The sequence below is a fragment of the Mauremys reevesii genome, linkage group 5 (genome assembly GCF_016161935.1).
Source record: "Mauremys reevesii isolate NIE-2019 linkage group 5, ASM1616193v1, whole genome shotgun sequence".
Classification (NCBI taxonomy): domain Eukaryota; kingdom Metazoa; phylum Chordata; order Testudines; family Geoemydidae; genus Mauremys; species Mauremys reevesii.
Genome location: NC_052627.1, coordinates 113,844,728 through 113,865,406, shown reverse-complemented (window position 1 = coordinate 113,865,406; position 20,679 = coordinate 113,844,728). Strand labels below are relative to the sequence as shown.

At 40.4% G+C, this 20,679-nt stretch overlaps 1 protein-coding gene across 11 annotated transcripts in view; it reads left to right on the top strand.

The window, feature by feature from the left end:
- EVC2 (EvC ciliary complex subunit 2) overlaps nt 1–20,679 on the top strand; it is a 150,040-nt gene that overhangs the window by 59,368 nt on the left and 69,993 nt on the right. For 8 of the 11 annotated variants that reach the window (XM_039540430.1, XM_039540429.1, XM_039540425.1 and 5 more), the window contains 3 exons: nt 11,853–12,186; nt 17,259–17,498; nt 20,033–20,208. In XM_039540430.1, coding sequence (XP_039396364.1) covers nt 11,853–12,186; nt 17,259–17,498; nt 20,033–20,208 — 750 coding nt within the window. The remainder of the gene's footprint in view (nt 1–11,852; nt 12,187–17,258; nt 17,499–20,032; nt 20,209–20,679) is intronic. The other 3 variants (XM_039540427.1, XM_039540426.1, XM_039540424.1) reach the window with 1 other exon arrangement.

The window sequence follows — 20,679 nt, the reverse complement described above, 5'->3', positions numbered from 1 at the left end:
CTTTTTTTTAAATATTTCATCAAGAAATTTCATAGGTACCTAATTGTACTTCATAGGTACTTATCTAGTTTGGCCTGGTGGTCTGTCATACCCTGGATGCCCATTATAAGATATGCCACTAATATAGGTGTTTTACATTCTCAGTAGATCCCTTCCTGCTTATATTTCCAAGTGCTAGATCATTGGCAATGAATGCTAACAAGAGGAAGCTTAATAAACTATATGTATGTTGTAATAGTATGCAGTAGGAAATCATGTTCAGAATTGTTATAGGTCTTCTCTGTTATGTCTGAAACAGAATGAAAGGAGAGCTGAGGGGGCTGATCGCATCCTCAGTGTGATGAGTGCTGCAAAGCCCCTGAAATAACCATTTTTTCAAAGGTATCTTAGAGTTTCCAACAGGTTACCCTTGCTCTGACTTTATTTAGCCTCATTTTGTACATTTTTGCCTTCCCTTGATGTAGACAAAACTCTAGTTGAATATGGCAGTTGATCCTACTTTCGGATACATGATACACATTGCCAATTATCTCGGCAAATCACTAACTAATACGTATGCACTGCAGTTGATTTTCTCTCATGGCACAGGGTAATGAGGGCAATATATTGGAGGATAGGATCAAACCATTTCCTGAGAGCACTGGCAGGGAAGTCAAAAACAATTTACTCCTATATTAGAAGTTCAATTTTTCCTTCTAAATGTAAATTTCTCACTGTACATCTCAATTTAATTTGCCACTAAGGAAATGGATTCTTTTTATCACAGAATTCAGATGGAAAGTAGGAGTAAAAGATCAGATTGTTGTTACATCTAGAGTTTGAAGTCACCAAATTAGAAATCGGAAATTTCTAAGTTGAAAGTTGCTTTCAGTTTGGACACCAAAACAGAAGTACTCAAAGCTTCTGGATTTAATACATTGGAAACATTTATTATAGACTGCAATCTCTTTGGGACAGGGCCAGTCTTGTTCTATGTTTGGACAGTACCTAGCACAATGGGGTCCTGGCCCATGACTGGGGCTCCTAAACACTACCCCAATATAAATAATTATTAATATTTTAATACCTGCATACTGGGAGTGTGTGCGCATAAGCACATGCAGACACACACAGCATTTTTAGCTCTGTACCCTGAATGACCGTACAAACTTCGTTCCTACAAAAGCTGCACATTTCATCCACCACTGAAACTCAGCTATCATAAGAACATAAGAAAGGCCGTACCGGGTCAGACCAAAGGTCCATCTAGCCCAGTATCTGTCTACCGACAGTGGCCAATGCCAGGTGCCCCAGAGGAAGTGAACTTAACAGGCAATGATCAAGTGATCTCTCTCCTGCCATCCATCTCCATCCTCTGACAAACAGAGGCTAGGGACACCATTCTTACCCATTCTGGCTAATAGCCATTTATGGACTTAGCCACCATGAATTTATCCAGTCCCCTTTTAAACATTGTTATAGTCCTAGCCTCACAACCTCCTCAGGTAAGGAGTTCCACAAGTTGACTGTGCGCTGCGTGAAGAAGAACTTCCTTTTATTTGTTTTAAACCTGCTGCCTATTAATTTCATTTGGTGACCCCTAGTTCTTGTATTATGGGAATAAGTAAATAACTTTTCCTTATCCACTTTCTCAACATCACTCATGATTTTATATACCTCTATCATGTCCCCCCTTAGTCTTCTCTTTTCCAAGCTGAAGAGTCCTAGCCTCTTTAATCTTTCCTCGTATGGGACCCTCTCTAAACCCCTAATCATTTTAGTTGCCCTCTTCTGAACCTTTTCTAGTGCTAGAATATCTTTTTTGAGGTGAGGAGACCACATCTGTACACAGTATTCGAGATGTGGGCGTACCATGGATTTATATAAGGGCAATAATATATTTTCAGTCTTATTCTCTATCCCCTTTTAATGATTCCTAACATCCTGTTTGCTTTTTGACCGCTCTGCACACTGCGTGACATCTTCAGAGAACTATCCACGATGACGCCAAGATCTTTTTCCTGACTCGTAGCTAAATTAGCCCCCATCATGTTGTATGTATAGTTGGGGTTATTTTTTCCAATGTGCATTACTTTACATTTATCCACATTAAATTTCATTTGCCATTTTGTTGCCCAATCACTTAGTTTTGTGAGATCTTTTTGAAGTTCTTCACAATCTGCTTTGGTCTTAACTATCTTGAGAAGTTTAGTATCATCTGCAAACGTGGCCACCTCACTGTTTACCCCTTTCTCCAGATCATTTATGAATAAATAGAATAGGATTGGGCGAGGACTGACCCTTGGGGAACACCACTAGTTACCCCTCTCCATTCTGAGAATTTACCATTAATTCCTACCCTTTGTTCCCTGTCCTTTAACCAGTTCTCAATCCATGAAAGGACCTTCCCCTTTATCCCATGACAGCTTAATTTACGTAAGAGCCTTTGATAGATTTCATACTATCAGAGTAGGAAATGTGATAGTTGTTTAATATGTTACAGTGAAACTGCACAATGTTTATAGGGTGAAGGGAAAAATAAGTATTTGAAATTACAGGTGGCATCTGGCCAAGATTACCAGGATTAATATCCTTATTCTTCCAAAAAGTGCCATTGGATCTTTGATTATAAGCAGTGAGAGCTAAGATTGCGTCTCATCTAAAAGCAGACACCTCTGGTAAAATAGTGCCGCTTTCTATTAAGGTGGGGCATTTGTTAGGCACCGATATGGGGGAATATTGCCACTTCTAATCAGTTCTGACAACACTTAGTGTTTCTTAGATGTCTCCCATGTAAATATTCCCCCAATGCACCCCTGCTTAGCTTGTGAGAGCTGAGTGGATCATTGCAAATGGTATAATACTATAATATTTGTCTGTATGTGGTTTTGTTAAGCTAACATCATCACAGGCTGATCCTGCTTCTTTAAAAATCAATGGCAACATTCCCATTGGCTTCATTGGAAGCAGGATTGTGACCTCAGCTTGCCGCCATTCAGCATGATAACTGTTCAGCATGTTCCATAAAGACTATGATTCAGAATTATAACTCCTCCATAGTTGTAGCATAACTAGTATTATTGCTAAAACTGAACTCTTGAAGCTAGCCATTAATTCATAATTCTTCATGTATATGAAATCTAAACTGACCTTTAACTGAGGGTCTGTCTTAAATAATTTTTAGGGTTTTGGAGCTGTGCTCCAGCTCCGCTCCAGCTCCAGGCAAAAACCTGCAGCTCCACTGCTCCAGAGCTGCTCTGTGCTCGAGCTCCGGGCTCCGCTCCAAAGCCCTGGTTTTTAAAGAGATAAACTTACTAATTGAAACACCTTTTCTCTGTTCAGTAAGCCATAGGGAATCAAAGGATTTTCAGGTTGACACCTGTTAGCACATCTATAGCTTAGTCTGTTGACATTTTTACCATGAGTCATGTAACTTTCCCATTTTTTCCTTCCAGAAGAGCATCAATTTTATCTAATAATCTCTTATCTCAGTTTGTCATCTTGTCCAAGTTATTTTTGCTGTATACCATAAGAATTCTCTATCTGATTTCATCAGTGCCTTGCAGTATTTCATTTTTTTTTTGAAGGTTTGTTCAGTCTGTGAATTTTCTAGTGAAATATGTTTGCAATAAGGAGTGGCAGACGTAACAGATCAAGGCTGGAGGATCCTCAGATAATCATAGATGGTTTCTTAGTAACTTTACGACTGTTTTGTATTCAGTGTGTTAGTCTTCATCCGTGCTGAGTTTATACTGGAGGAGCTGAAGGGATGTAGAAGATGGCTCTAAGCCATCTTCTGGAGAGACGTAAATAGTGGTGGCCCCCAGGGGTCTGTACTGAGCCCAGTCCTATTCAACATAATCATAAATGATCTGGAAAAAGGGGTAAACAGTGAGGTAGCAAAATTTGCAGATGATACTGTGACCTGTGGACCACTGGAAATGCCAAGGGCAGGCTGCAAAAAGCAGAGCAGATATCCCAAGACTGGTGGGTAACACTGAAGTTATTCTCCTCAACCAGTCACAAACTGTGCTTCTGATCCCCCACACTGGTTATCAAGAAGCAAAAATGAAATCGCACAGCCCCCTTTATTAAATTCCAGTTCTCTGGCTCCCAGTCAGCACCTAGTTCCAGTACAGGGAGAAGTTATTTTAAACCCTGCTCACATATACAAAAATGTTCTTCTGACCCCAAAGGGTCAGCCACGTCACTAGGTCAGTATAGGTTTGGATCTTACCCAAAATACCACGCTGCCAGCCAATCCTTTAGTGCCTAAAGAGAAAAGAAAGAGCAAGAGGAGAGATTCATAGATCCTAGGACTGGAAGGGACCTCGAGAGGTCATCGAGTCCAGTCCCCTGCCCTCATGGCAGGACCAAATACTGTCTAGACCATCCCTGATAGACATTTATCTAACCTACTCTTAAATATCTCCAGAGATGGAGATTCCACAACCTCCCTAGGCAATTTATTCCAGTGTTTAACCACCTTGAAAGTTAGGAAGTTTTTCCTAATTTCCAACCTAAACCTCCCTTTCTGCAGTTTAAGCCCATTCCTTCTTGTTCTATCCTTAGAGGCTAAGGTGAACAAGTTTTCTCCCTCCTCCTGATAACACCCTTTTAGATACCTGAAAACTGCTATCATGTCCCCTCTCAGTCTTCTCTTTTCCAAACTAAACAAACCAATTCTTTCAACCTTCCTTCCTAGGTCATGTTCTCAAGACCTTTAATCATTCTTGTTGCTCTTCTCTGGACCCTCTCCAATTTCTCCACATTTTTCTTGAAATGCGGTGCCCAGAACTGGACACAATACTACAGTTGAGGCCTAACCAGTGCAAAGTAGAGCGGCAGAATGACTTCTCATATCTTGCTCACAACACACCTGTTAATGCATCCCAGAATCACGTTTGCTTTTTTTTGCAACAGCATCACACTGTTGACTCATATATAGCTTGTGGTCCACTATAACCCCTAGATCCCTTTCTGCCGTACTCCTTCCTAGACAGTCTCTTCCCATTTTGTCTGTGTGAAACTGATTTTTCCTTCCTAAGGGGAGCACTTTGCATTTGTCTTTCTTAAACTTCATCCTGTTTACCTCAGACCATTTCTCCAATTTGTCCAGATCATTTTGAATTGTGACCCTGTCCTCCAAAGCAGTTGCAATCCCTCCCAGTTTGGTATCATCTGCAAACTTAATAAGCATACTTTCTATGCCAATATCTAAGTCGTTGATGAAGATATTGAACAGAGCCGGCCCACAGACAACCTGCCAACCTTAAGCATATTCTCACCAGTAACTGCACACTGCACCATAGTAACTCTAACTCAGGAACCAATCCATGCAACAAACCCCGATGCCAATTCTGCCCACATATCTACACCAGCGAAACCATCACAGGACCTAACCAGATCAGCCACACCATCACCGGTTCATTCACTTGCACGTCCACCAATGTAATATACGCCATCATATGCCAGCAATGCCCCTCTGCTATGTACATTGGCTAAACTGGACGGTCCCTATGGAAAAGGATGAATGGACACAAATCAGATATTAGGAATGGCAATATACAAAAACCTGTAGGAGAACACTTCAATCTCCCTGGACACACAATAGCAGATTTAAAGGTAGCCATCCTGCAGCAAAAAAACTTTAGGACCAGACTTCAAAGAGAAACTGCTGAGCTTCAGTTCATCTGCAAATTTGACACCATCAGCTCAGGATTAAACAAAGACTGTGAATGGCTAGCCAACTACAAAAACAGTTTCTCCTCCCTTGTTTTTTGTACCTCAACTGCTAGAAGAGGGCCTCATCCTCCCTGATTGAACTAACCTCGTTATCTCTAGCCTGCTTCTTGCTTGCATATATATACCTGCCCCTGGAAATTTCCACTACATGCATCCAGCGAAGTGGGTATTCACCCACGAAAGCTCATGCTCCAATACATCTGTTAGTCTATAAGGTGCCACAGGACTCTTTGCTGCTTTTACAGATCCAGACTAAAACGGCTACCCCTCTGATACATTCAAAAATTATATCTCCCAGAAGGCTATGTATATCCATTACTAGCTGTAGTTTGAGTGATGAGCTCTGATTAACACCCCCCCACACACACATCTATTTTAATAATTAATGAAATATTTCATTTTTTATCACTTTAAGCACCGTTCTTCCATGACATTGGTTGCTTTGCTTTCTTCTTTCATTAGATGCTCAGGGATATTGAAAATATCAAATGTTCAGCCACTCTCTACCTCTTCACGTTTGACACCTGGGATTCTCCTATCTCAGTACCTCTCTGGCAGCGCTTTAAACCTTGTGGCTATTCAAGTGAGTTAAAACATCTTTAGAACTGATATTTGCAGCAGCCTTTTCTTTGCATCTTTTCACTTTTTTATTTCCCTTCCCCTTCTGTCACCTATCTCTGTGTGCTGTCCTTTACTGCACTCTTTGTCCAACAGGAGCTTTGATCTCTTTCATCAATAGATTTCCATCTGCCAATTGTGTTTCATTATCTTTCATATTTTTTGGTATGGTGAATTCGCTCAGTCAGAGGTGGGAGACCTTTTAAACATGAATAAGATGAGCAGGCAGAGTACAGAGAGAGCAAGGCATTTTGTTACACCTGTCTGGATCTAGAGATGCACAGACACTCAGGTTATGAACTTTTTCTCTCAATAAATATGTACCTCAAAGTAAAGGCATGTATGACCCAAGCAGTAATAAACATTGCTGTTTTGGGGGACTTCACCTGAAACTACTTGCCTTATTATTTATTAAGGGTTTGTAGGTAGGTGCTAACAGTGTGCTCCCTGCTGTACAAGACACAAGGGACTAGATTGTCCTTTCTGCCCCCAGTCCTGAGCAAAGGGTGGCCAAACTTACTGACCCTCTTAGCTGCATAGGACAATCTTCAAAAGTTCCAGAGCCGGGGTGCGCCTGCCGGGGCTTCAGCATTGTGGGGAGGGGAGTCTTGGAGCTTCAGCCCTGTGAGTGGCACTTGCTGAGTGCTAAAGCAGAGGTCTTTCTATGCAGAGCTAACACCTGGGAGCTAAAAGGAGGGGCCGCTGGGGGTAAGAGGGGGGATTTGCCTGGAGGTATGTGACTCAAGCTATTGGACAGGCTGAACCTTTAAATTGTGCCCCCTCCCCCCACTCTTAGTAGACAGAAGTCCCTAACCCCACCACCCTGCCGCGGGGCAGAAGCTCCAACCCCCCGCTCCCGCCATCTGGTAGATGGAAAATGATTGGGGGATGGGTCTCTGGGAATCACACTTTAACTGTAAAAGAGCCACAGTTTGGCCAACGCTGGGATATGGCATGTCCATGCTACCCCAGGAGGAGATGAGGGAGGAGTTGTGACTCAGTTCATCCCTTGTTACCATCCCCCCCCCCCCCCCCATGGTGGATGACTGCAGGGTGGGGAGGAATCAATTACTTTGCTCCATTTTGTGGAGTAGCTCATTTCTTTCTCCCTCCCACTGTGTGCCTGCCCAATTGCTCTGCCTGGGGAGTCGAGATGGGAGGTACAAAGCTAAGGCTCTTCCTTATCTTTTGTCTCCTACTAGTTGGGTTGCAATTTGTACTGTTGTTACTTAACATCATATGCTAAAAAATTCTTACCTTTATGTTGCTATGCAGAAAAGTACAAATACAATGCATGTTATGAGTTGATTTAGAGACACTCAAGATGAAAGGCATTGCACAGGCAGTCATTGAGGGGTAAAGCACCCATTGTCTGGGAAGTCTGATCTTTTTCAGTGGTTTCTTTATATTGCAAAGCAGCTGCACAAAGGAAGGGTTAACACAGTGCTTAAGTTTTGAAGCCATGTGATCGGAAGTGAGCAGGTTTGGGCTAAAGGGATTTCCAGGTGGAAAGCCCAGAGGCTAAGAGAGGGATGTAGAATAATGTGTTGAAGAGGAGAGGGATTTCAGGAGACTTCAAGAAAGACAGAAGCTCAGCTGCCAATTTATAATAGACCTGTAATATCTTAGCTCGTGTCTCTGTAAACATGTCATTTGTGGCCGCTTCTGTTGGAGGAAACAGGACTTGTGTATCATTTGTAAATATTCAAATTACACTAAGAAAAAACCCTGACTTTCGCTCACCAATTTCTGCATCAAATGGGAAACTGACCTGGAAGGCCCCAAAATCTGCTTAGCAAAGGGGCAATCCTACAGTGTTACCCTGAGATTTAAGTATCGGGATAGTCGTGTTAGTCTGTATCCACAAAAACAACAAGGAGTCCGGTGGCACCTTAAAGACTAACAGATTTATTTGGGCATAAGCTTTCGTGGGTAAAAAACCCACTTCTTCAGATGCATGAAGTGCAAATGAGCTTATGCCCAAATAAATCTGTTAGTCTGTAAGGTGCCACCGGACCCTGAGATTTAGTCACACGAAATCTGTGTACTTCAGAGATAAATTTCATACAGTGACCTTAACACAATCCTCTTGCATGTGTGTTTTACAAGGAATCTTTAAAGCATTCACACAGTGAAAGGATCTTGTGGTAAAGCACAAGAGGCCAGTTACTGTGAGAACAATATACCTGCAGCCGTACCTCACTGGGATGTACTCTTGTCAGATCTCACTAGCCGGTGAGTGTAGGGCTTGTTTTGTGGCACCTCAGAGAATACTGAAAGTGGTAATGAAGAGAGAGCAGTAGGAGATGTGGAGAGTTTACAGCCCTGCAGCTGTACATTTTGTATGACCCCTGCATTCATGACCCCATACCAGGAGTTTGGGTGCAAGGTAAAGGGGCTGGCCTTGGCTGCACTGTACCCCTCTGACGAGGAAAATAGGATGAGAGATGGCTAGAAAAGCAACGTATATGAGACAAGCTCATAGCTTTTGAGCAGATAAAGAACTAATAATGGGTTAAATATATGGATATTTTAAATTTAATTTTTTTACTGGGGATTTTTTTTTAATCGCAGATTATAATAGAACCTAATGTAGCATTCATAGCCTTGGCCAAGTTAGCATGACCTTTAAGTAGTGATAATCTGCCCAGTAGCTTTGAAGCATGAAATAGACTTTGTGAGAATTACCTATTTTCTGCTGTATTTTCAAGAGAAATCAAAGATATTTTAGGTGGCTCACATAGCGATGCCTATAACGGAGGTTGCTTGATGCATCCTATTGTAAGCATCTGAAAACGGGGTTGTATAACTTTGCCAAACTGTAGCTATTTTGAGGCTGAACATTTTCATGAGATTCTGCCCAAGTCTGAATTTGTTTGGAAAATTTCAGCAAAAGTGGCTTTCTCCTTTCCAAGAATGATGTTAGAGAAAAATATTTGTTTTGTCTATGTTAAAAAAAAAATTACATAACTATTTTATTGACACACTCACGTGCCTTCCCCCATGCTTTGGAGCAGTGGTTTTCAACCAGGGGTACACTTACCTCTGGGGGGATGCAGTGGTTTTCCAGGGGATACATCAACTCATGTAGATATTTGCATAGTTTTACAACAGGCTACATAAAAAGTACTAGTGAAGTCAATATAAACTAAAATATCATACAGACAATAATTTATATATATATATATATATAATACTCTGAAATGTAAGTAAATATTTATATTCCAGTTGATTTATTTTATAATTATATGGTAAAAATGAGAAAGTAAGAAACTTTTCATTAATAGTGTGCTGTGAGACTTCTGTGTTTTTATGTCTGATTTTGTAAGCAGGTAATTTTCAAGTGAGGTGAAACTTGGGGTACACAAGACAAATCAGACTCCTGAAGGGGGTACAGTAGTCTGGAAAGGTGGAAAGCCACTGCTTTGGAGCATGGCAGAGAAGTGGCCTTTGTTTCAAGAATGTGCTTTTTGCTGTCCCTGTGAAAATGTGCCCAATTTTGGCCAAATTATAAACCTCTACAAATCTGTTTGCACATGCTCAGTGGAGACTTATTAGAGTTTGGCATCTAAATTCTCTGAAGATTCCATCTACACCGAGCATGCTCCATCCCCTCCTAGCTCCTATGTGCTGACTAGACTGTATATGTATCAACCTCACAGAGCAACTGATCATGCTTCATCCTGGGGCTACAGGGGCTGGACCAGAACTTTTCATCCAATTGCTTCTCGCAGCAACCAGCCGATGCTGTGGCCCTGAGTGCCAGAATTCAGAGCAGGGAGATAATTCAACCCCCCTTGTGTATATGCATTATGTCTTAAATTACATGATCACAAACTATTGCACAAGCATCCTTAATTTCAGTATTTCCTAACTTTTGAGTGCTTGACTTTGTAACTGTAATATTCTTTTAACATAGTATTATTTTTTGAGTTGGTGGTGAGGGGGATTCACGTATACACACAAACATTGTGTGTGTTGCAAACTTGTTGTTTCTGCAGAATCCTCTGAAGAGTAAGAAACCATATTTGGAGAGTTAAACGTATTTGAGACTCTGAATATATGAGCAAATAGGGTCATTGGCAGCATCTAATTCCATGGGGATTGGTGTGCACTGGTTGTACAGCTGACTGTAGTATTTGCAAAGAGACCAAGGACTGAATATTATAATATTCCCTTCAGTTGAGACATGGTTGGTAGTATGGGTTTTAAAAGCCATCATTGTCGCGGCTAATTCTTTACCTGTTCAGTGGATAAATGGAGGAATTCGCTTTCAGGTCCTGTTGATCAACTACTTTTCACAAACACTAAAATCTTTTTTTTTTTTAATTTAAAAATGAAGAATTGCTTGAGGAACAGGCTGAACAGTTTGTAGGATTTAATATTTAGGCTTTTTGAGGTAAAACAGCTGCATTTTATTATTACAGTAAACATGTTGCAAACTTTTCCAGGGTCTCTACTGTCTCATCTGAAACTTATCAGAGACTTAGCTTGAAGAACCAATCAAACCAGTAATTTGCCATAACTGGAAAAAATGTTTATTATGTGCAATACATTTTATTTTCATTTTGGTTTAATTTTTATATCAGTCACACTTAACCAGATTTAAGCTGCAAATATGTGTTCAAGACTTACATCGTCAATCACGTAGAAGTGATAGTATAATAAAATCTATTTATAGTCTGTGTGCAAAAGCATACAGTGCTATCTTTTCATGCAAAGTGGCATGCAAGGACAAGAAATCCATTTATCTAATACTGAATTGACTTCCAACTAGTGCAGGAATGACAGAGGCAGGGCATTTAGAAAAGATATATGCTGTAAAAGATAATTGTCCTTCTGAATTAATTAACTCCAGTGACAAATGAGTGTCTCTTCACATGCAGCATGATATTTATTGCCTATTGCCTTTTGTAGAAAATATTATTTGTCTCTTTGTTGCTAATCTTCTGGAACTAGATTAATTTCCATGTGAAAGAGATAATGGCTATATTAATTTGTTTTATCAACAACTAATCAAAACACATGCTTTTCCCTCCCCCGTGTTGCTTTCAGAGAAGCGTAAATACTTATGGCAAGACCTGTATTACTGTGGGTGGATAGTGAGTTTGGAATCATTTTATAAAGTCTGTGCAGTTTACAGTCACTAAAATATTTGATCTGTTAGGAATGTATTTCTCTTCACAGCATTCATTTGTAGGATGTTTTTGTTTGCTTTTAATCTGAGAGATATGTTAATGTTTTTAAAATATCTTTCTTTCATTTTTCTTTTCCTCTCTATTATTGACTACTAATTGAAATCTAAAAATAGTCAGATTCCATTAAAGGTATGCTATTGAAATTGACTCACTCTGACAAATTTGTGGTCTTAGACTAATACTGTGCGATCTTCCTGCTCTGATCTGAATGCCATTCAGTAGTATAAAATCTAATGGTACTAGTTAACTTTTTTTTGTGATGGGAATTGTGTGTCATCTGAAGCCCTAAGCACTCCTAACTATATTTTACAGCTTGAAGGTAGCAAATCTGACTCGTGCAGATGCTGATCTGGAAGCATATCGAATGCAGATGTGCAAAGAGGTGATTGCCGTGTTGATGAAGAACATGGTTTTCAGACACAATCTCTCTCCTAATGTGGAGAAAAGGATGGGTTCAATTCTCAAAAAGCAATTTTTTGCAATGGAGAATGAAGTTCAGGAGGAGTATGCGAGGAAGATGGTGGCTTTAACCGCCGAATGTAATCTAGAGACTAGGAAGGAAATGGAGGCTCAGCACCAACGAGAGAGAGCTGCAAATGATGAGGCTGAAGAATTAATCAAGCGACTGAATGAGAAGGTAAATCAGGTGTGAAAGTAACACAACAATTTGTATGAAATGTTTTTTTTTTTTCCTGTGGTTTCTCTTGTAGACTGTAATGGCCACACTGTTTTTATTTTCTTGCTAATGAGAATTCCAGTAGTCTTTGTACATTTCACCTCTGTTTTCTTAAAAAAGAACCCCCCCAAACTAATGTTTCATATTTATCAAACCTCATAACTTCGATTAAGATGGCTCAGAAGGAGTAACCAACACAATTCATTATTTGCTACTGGTGCTGCACTGTAGATTGTTGTCATATGCCATGAATGTGTATACCTATGTATTGAATGTAACATTGCTGCTGTTCAAGCTGCCCATTTTTCAGTGAATTGTAGGGACAATATAATTCATATTAGGAACATATTCCCACAGACCAAGATGTGCAGACTTCCACCATAGAGTCTTAAATTCCTTGTCACATTCTTGCATATGCTACAAAAGAAAAAAATGTTTTATTTGAATGCAGTGTACTTGTTGTTGTTTAGTGCTTTTATGGTAATTAATAACACTTTTTTTTTCCAGAAATTGTTACTGTGATAAAAATGACCCACCAAAGATAATAGCAGTGTGTAGGGGTTGGTGGGAAAGGGTTGACGCAACGACTATTGTATGGAGGAGTATTGTAAGAGGATGCAAGGTGGTGCAGACCAGTTGAGCTCTTCCATAGGAACAAATATGTATATGAGCTGTGACTCTTGCAAGGGTTCACTTGTCATTTTGACATATTTACACTAGCAGGCAGAAGGACTCAGCTGAAATTTGCTGTCTCTGCCTCTCCTTGAAGCTGTCCCAGCTACCTTTCTGTACAGTACAGTACGGCATTGTACTTTTTCTAGTGTTTTTTTCCAGTTTGGTTCTAGAAGTCCCAAGTAATGGGAGCCACTAAGAGATCCTGGATTGACGCTGGGGAAGAGCGACAAAACCAGAACCTTGAGCTTCTGTGCTGATCCATTTATCTCCTCCCTCCCTCCCTCCTCCCCCTCAACTGTTGTGCTCTTTGCACTCATAGAAGCAGAGAAAAGAGGACTAAAATCTATGAAAGAATCTTTACTAGCTTTAGAGATTCTATATTTCATGTCATTTCGCTTTTCCTCTGGAATGTGGAGGAAAGTGGCATTGCAGGGGAATAAAATGCAGCAATCCAAAGAGGAGAAATGTGGGTGAGAGACCAGATATAGAAGGGAGAAGGTTGGTGTGCCAATATAGACCTTAGCTAAAATAGGAAACATGATGTTAGTTGAATGGGATCAGCCCTCCTTCTGTTCTCTCTCACACTATAAGTTTGTCTCTGGGTGCAGACGATGGCTAAAAATCCAAGGGTGGTATTTTTGAGAAGTGCTCAGCTTGGCTTAACTGCTAGGAGTAGAGTGAGGCCTGTGTTGAGTGCTTATGAAAATCCCACTCTAAAATGTTTATCATTTTCCTATTGTTCCATGGGTGTGGGAGGAAGCAGGCCTTGGATTTTATTTCTGATGTGTATTCTTGGCTGAAGCATGAGTATCTCCTAGAGCAGCCACTAGTAATTTCTGAACTGAACTCTCAGATGTGACTCTTAAAGGGTGTCCCCGTTTCCTTTCTTATCTGGTGCATATTTTTATTGATTGTGCAATTCAGACACTGAAATTTTCCCACCGGAATGTAATCATTGATTTTAACAGGGGCACATTTTCACAGAGATGTCTCTGGGTTACACTGTTGTGGTACTGGTGTTTTGCTTGTCTAAACAAAGGCTCTTAATATCCAAAACTATTTTGTACTTTAATGACAAATTGTGCAGGGCAGGAAAACTGGGCAGTTCTGAACGTTGAGTCATACATTTAAGCAGGTAATTGCATGTTTCAATTATTTAGTTGTGTGCAGGGTTGTTGTAGCCATGTTAGACCCAGGATATTTGAGAGATTAGGTAGGTGAGGTAATATCTTTTATTGGACCAACTTCTGTGGTCAGAGAAACAAGCTTTCCAGTTTACACAGAGCTCTTATTCAGGTCTGGGAAAGGTACTTTGAGGCTGGCAGCGCTTTGAAGCGCTAAGTGTAGTCAAAGCGCCAGCGCTGGGAGAAAACTCTCCCAGCGCTGTCCGTACTCCACTTCCCTGTGGGGAATAACGGACAGTGCTGGGAGCGCGGCTCCCAGCGCTGGGGCTTTGACTACACTGGCGCTTTGTAGCGCCGCAATTTGCAGCACTGCAGAGGGTGTGTTTTCACACCCTGCTGCAGCGCTGCAAATTTGTAAGTGTAGCCAAGCCCAGAGTGTCACAGTTAAATACAAGGTGGAACTGATTGTTTAGGATAAGTAGTTAACACATTTCAAGGGATTATTCAAGGTGGAGTGACCCTTTAACAGCCCTTCAGTCAGAAGGAGGGGGGGAGAAGGAGCTGGGGGTGGGGGGTTGGAGTTGTTAGTGGGTTATAGATTGTTGTAATATGCCATACATCCAGTGTCCCTATTCCATCCATCTTTGTTAGTGTCTAACAAAGTTATGAATTTAAGCTCCCAGAGTCGTCTTTTGAAGCTGTGTAGATTTCCTTTGAGAATGAGAACTGAGAGGTCGGATAGCGAGTTATTGTTTTGTGAAAAGTGTTCACCACAGGTGATAGGGTGTTTTTGACTTCTGTCATTTTCCTGTGTGAGTTCACTGGAGAGAGTAGTGGTTGTCTGGTTTCACCCACATAATTATTATTGAGGCATTTACTGCACTGGATGAGATACACTTTTCCTTGAATGGTCCCTTGAAAGATGTGTTAACTATTTATGTTAAACAATCTCTTCCACCTTGTATTTAGCTTGGGTGTTTCCCAAACCAGAAGAAGTGCTGTGGTGGCTGGAAAGCTTTTCTCTCTGACCAACACAAGTTGGTCCAATAAAAGATAATACCGCATCCACCTTGTCAACCTGTTTAGTTGTCATTCAAATCTTAATTGAACAGTTGCTCTCTAAGTCAGTTTTTAAGTTTTTCTACCTTTTTAACAAGTGTACAAGGAGCATCAGATATATTCCACTGCATCTACCAGGATTTCTGGTTTTAGAAAGATTGGCCCTGATTCTGAACGGAACCTAAAAGAACAGACCCCTGCATCTCTTCCAAGTTCCAGTGATTTCAATGGGATCTGCACTGAAATCTGTGCAGTGGTCCATGCCAGTGGATTCCATTGCTATTCCAGGACCACAAAGGGGCACAAGCAGAGAATTTTTTTCTTTTTTTGTGCCATTACATCTAGCCAAAAATTTGTGTGTGTACTTAAATCTATAACTAATTTGGATGGAAAAGTAAGGTATCATTTCTTCATTTTCACCCAACAAATTACTGTGAGAAAGTTTGTTTCTTTTGACATTTGCGTTGTAAGCTTTGGAGATGTCTTTACATTGCTAATAAGGCACAAGCAAAAACCAAGCGTCTTTGTTTTTCAGAAACCGTGAATACCAGAGTTACGTATCTGACTAATGAACAGGAAGGGAGTTGTGTACTGCTGATGATCTCACTGTCCCATACATCTATATGAAGCTTTACCCCAAACAACAGATTTATTCAAAATGCATATTAATATTTTATTATGTATTATGGATAGCTTGTATTTAGATCAGGGGTCCTCAAACTTCATTGCATCGTGACTCCCTTCTGACAACTAAAATTACTACAGGACCCCAGGAATGGGAACCGAAGCCTGAGCTTGCTGCCCCAGGTTGGGGGGCCCCAAGCCCCACTGCCCCAGGCGGGAGGGCCAAAGCAGAAGCCCAAGGGCTTCAGCCTCACGCAGGGGGCATATAACCTAAGCCCCGCTGCCCAGGGCTGACACCCTTGGGCTTTGGCTTCAGCCCCTGGTGATGGGGCTCGGGCTTCAGCCCCAGGCCCCAACAAGTCTAACACCAGCCCTGGCGACCCTATTAAAATAGGTCGTGACCCACTTTGTGGTCCTGACCACAGTTTGAGAAGCCCTGATCTAGATGCACCCCTTGCCAATGATCACACAGTCTATATTGTCCTTTTTAGGAGCTACAATATTTTAGTTTAGCTTAATATATTTTGTAGTGGAGTTTGGAGTTATCATTTTTTTGTCTGCTCCCTTGATTTTTGTGCATCAGCATATGGTAGCTTTGGAACCACTTACCTTGCCACGTTCAGCTTTAAAGGTTCGATCCTACTCCCTCTGAAGCCAGTGGCAAATCTCCCAGGGAGTTCAGTGGCATAGGATTAAAAGATATAGGCAAAATTAACTTTTTGCCAAGTTTTCACAGAGTAAATAAACCTACTGTTGTGTGTGGAAGAGTAGAAGTGTTGATTTGAGTAATTTGAAAAGGATTAAAAACAACAGTTGCAAAGCTCTAAGCCCTTTCTCTTGCCAGCATAGGAGGAAAACAAAGATATCAGTTTTGTGGGTTTTGTGTTTGTTTTTTTAATCTTGGATGGCACACAGGTACTGTTTTGATACTGTAGTGATGGATATCCTGCCATTATTAGAACCTGGATTCACAGACTGAACATTTGCGAGATTGCACTCTCTCTACTGGCTGATGAATATATATTGCACAACATTTATGGTCTAAGTCTCCAGCCCTGCCCCCCCCCCCGCCGCCGCCATCCCCCCCCCCCCCCAAGATTTAAGCATATTCTTGGCTGCACAAAGTGCAAGAAGCCCCATTGCAGTTAATGTACATGCTACTTTATTAGTAAAAACATTTTAAGGATTGCAGTAGAATTTTATAAGGAATTTTAGAGGATACTTCTTCAGTTCCGAAAAGTCTTCATTATGCCTTGGTAATGTGATCTGGGTTATTAGTTGAATATGTGTAACCCTTTGTGTTAAGGATAGATGAACAACTTCATCTTCTAGCACTGGCTTTTCTGTTGAATATTGAAAATATGATTTAATATTAATATTTTATTTCAAAACAGCTGCTCATTTCAGATCATTTAAAGAGGAATGAGTATAGTATGCATGAATACATGTGAGCTTGTTGTAATCATTATTCTCCGTAATATTGGTACTTTAAAAATATATTAAACACTGGTAATTATTTGGGCTTGCATGTTTTTGTTTTTGTTTTTTGTCCTCTTCCAGTCTGCTATAGAATACAGATGTCTTCTGGAAAAAATTCACAAACTTGAGCAGAACCACATGAAGAGGTTCCTTTTGGTGAGGCAGGAGGAGTACTTCGCAAAAGCTTATCGACAGCTGGCTATTTTCCAGAGAACAGAGCTCCATAATGTCTTTTTTACACAGATAAAAAATGCCATTTTCAAGGGAGAATTGAAGTTAGAAGCAGCCAAAGCATTAGTGCAGGATTACTCTAAAATACAGGTAATGACAAATATTCCAGTCTTAACTTCCCCACAGAGAGCCATCACATAGTAATGTTTGTGAAATGTTTCTGTAATTATCTCCACTTGTAGAGCTTTTGATGTTGCACTCTATATAATTTTATAAAAATATGCTGATGAGTGTGAATATAATGTAATTAAAATATGCTTCATGCAAAAGGTCTCTTGCAAGGTATCATTACAAAGCTTATAATCTACTGAGTGTGGTCATCCTATTTGTATAAATGTATCACTCTTGTATCTGAAACTAGAAATATGAAATATAACTCAGAAGGTCTATTGTAATTATGCATAGTGTGGGCCATTGTCAGAGAAAAACAGAGTTCTCACTCTCTGGTTGGGTGCAGCAAAGTCAGATACTTTATTATCTCTAGCAATTGCATGGAGGAAGAGAGCTAAACAGGTCTCTCTCCAGGTAAACAATTACAGCAAGCATTTATACCTTTTGTTACATACAATAATAATCAACAGCTGCATTTTGTTTATACATAGGTCATCTTGAGATATTATTTTTCTCACTTCTATTTAGACTATAGTCTGCATTCCATCTCTAACACAAGGTCACAACAAATTCTCACACAGTTCTTTCCCACTCGCTTCACACAATCCTCGCTTCTACAAGTCTCACGTTATTAGGGTTACAGCTAGCCTTACTCTTGCTCACAGAGGGGACTGTTTTCATTGAAATCCCCTTCAAATCCCTGTCAGTTCTTGCTCGACTTCCACAGCCATTAATGGTGGTTTGGAATCTTGATGGCTCTCATCAGCCAGGACAATTGACTGTTGATGGCTCTGTTTGCAGGCAGGCCTTCCTGTGAGCCAGCCTGGGAAGAATAAAGGCTTGGCGTCTCACAGGAAATGTGACCATGTCACCTGGTACTGAAATCTATCCTAAACCTGATGCATTTCCTTTTGGGGCGGGGGGGTGGGGTGGATCAGAGAGACAAAAGATTCCCGCCTTGTGCCAAAAATATAGAAGTGGGTGGAACAGAACAAAGGGGACTGCAATCATGAGAAATCCCCTAGCTACCACCTGAGCTGGAACAAGGGCTGTACCGGGGAAAGGATTGTACTGAGACTAGGAAGGCATCCAGTCTGTGATAGAAGCTTATTGAAACATCTCTGAGGATGAGATTTTATGTGTATTCAGTTTTGTTACTGTATCAGGTTTAGACTTGCATGTTTTATTTTATTTTGCATGGTAATTCACTTTGTTCTGTCTGCTATTACTTGGAACCACTTAAATCCTACTTTCTGTATTTAGTAAAATCACTTTTTACTTATTAATTAACCCAGAGTATGTATTAATTAACCCAGAGGGGGGCAAACAGCTGTGCATATCTTTCTATCAGTGTTATAGAGGGTGAACAATTTATGAGTTTACCCTGTATAAGCTTTATACAAGATAAAACGGATTTATTTGGGGTTTGGACCCCATTGGGAGTTGAGCATCTGAGTGTTAAAGACAGGAACACTTCTTAAGCTGCTTTCAGTCAAGCCTACAGCTGTTAGGGGACGTGGTTCAGACCTGGGTCTGGTTTTGCAGCAGGCTAGTGGGTCTGGCTCAAACCAGGCAGGGCACTGAAGTCCCAAGCTGCCAGGGCTGGAAAGCAGGGGCAGAAGTAGTCTTGGCACATCAGTTGGCAGCCCCAAGGGGGTTTCTGTCATCCAATCTGTCACAGAGCTTTGCTGTGTTATCACTTTTAAACTGATTGACAACAGAAATAGGATGCAAAACTACTGCCCCTTAATTTTGAAAATTTAAAGTCTAGACAAAAATTATTAATGCATGTACATAACAGTCCCGAATAATGATAGGAGTTGTGCATGTTCACTCAGGCAGTCTGTGCAGCTAACTGGGTTTTACATTACAAATCTGAATAAAACTTGGCCTGTTTTTAAAACTCCTGAGTAAAATCTTCAAAGGTGCTTAAGTGACTTAGACCCTAAGATTTAGGATCCTAAGTCACATAGGCACTTTTGGAAATTTCACACTCTATCTTAAAGTGAAAATTGTTGTTGTTGTTTTGTTTTTTAAGAGCATGGCTCTGCATATGCTTTCTACTAAGCATAGAGCTTATTACCTTTGGGCCCCAGTTCAGCAAGCATGTACCTAGTTTAGGCACATGAGTAGTCCTGCTAAAGTCAACAGGACTGGTCGTGCTCTTAAATTTAGGGACGTGCTTCAAGTATCTTGTTGTATCAGGACCTTGAGTAGTCTCATTGACCTCCATGGACTACTCTGGGTAGTAAGCACTGTGCTCAGTGGCTGGCTGTTCAGGCCTGAAGATCAACACACTGTGTTAGACTGATGCAACTGTAATAACTTGACATAATTATCTAATTTAAAATACTTTTAACTAGCTTGTATGGAAGTTCATTGTTGTTTTTCATTTGTAAAGGCTCTTTAATATTCTTATAATGCACAAAACTGGTCTAAATAGCACTCTCTCAGATGTTAGTTAAAATGAACATAACTTCTAATTAGACATGTGTTCACATTCTTTCCTATAGGAGGACATTGAAGAGCTAATGGATTTTTTGCAGGCTAATAAGAAGTATCATCTGAGTAAAAGATTTGCTTACAGAGAGTACCTAATAAATAATATACATTTATGGGATTCCCAAGCCTCTTCTCTCTTGAACACAGCAGCAAGCCAGATAACAAGTCTCATTAACAAGACAGAAAGGTAAATATAATCTCTATTTTAACTATTTCTGGTGTCTCCACTCCTATGTTATGAGTGACATATGGTACTCTTCAAAAATATTTTGTCTATACCTAATAAAGGTTAATGAATAGAATTTAAAAGTTTACTGAGAAGATTTATTATTTTTAAAATAATTCAATAGAATATTTAGCTGTTACCATATTGGTTATCCAGCATCATAGTGTAATATACTGTCTTTGGCCCTGGTCCCACAACACAGAAATACTGCTGTCTCACAGACCCAGTTAGAGCCCATTGACTTCAGTGGAGCTCTAAATGGGTACATCAGTTTATTTCTGTGCTGCATGTTACAGGATCAGGATCATTGTGTGTGAGTGACTAATATTGCCCTCTGGTAGCAGCCCTACTGAGAGAATAAGGTAATTTCCACTAATATTAGTGGCTAGAGAGATTCTTTAGCCCACGTGGTAGAAGCATGTGCTTTTGGAG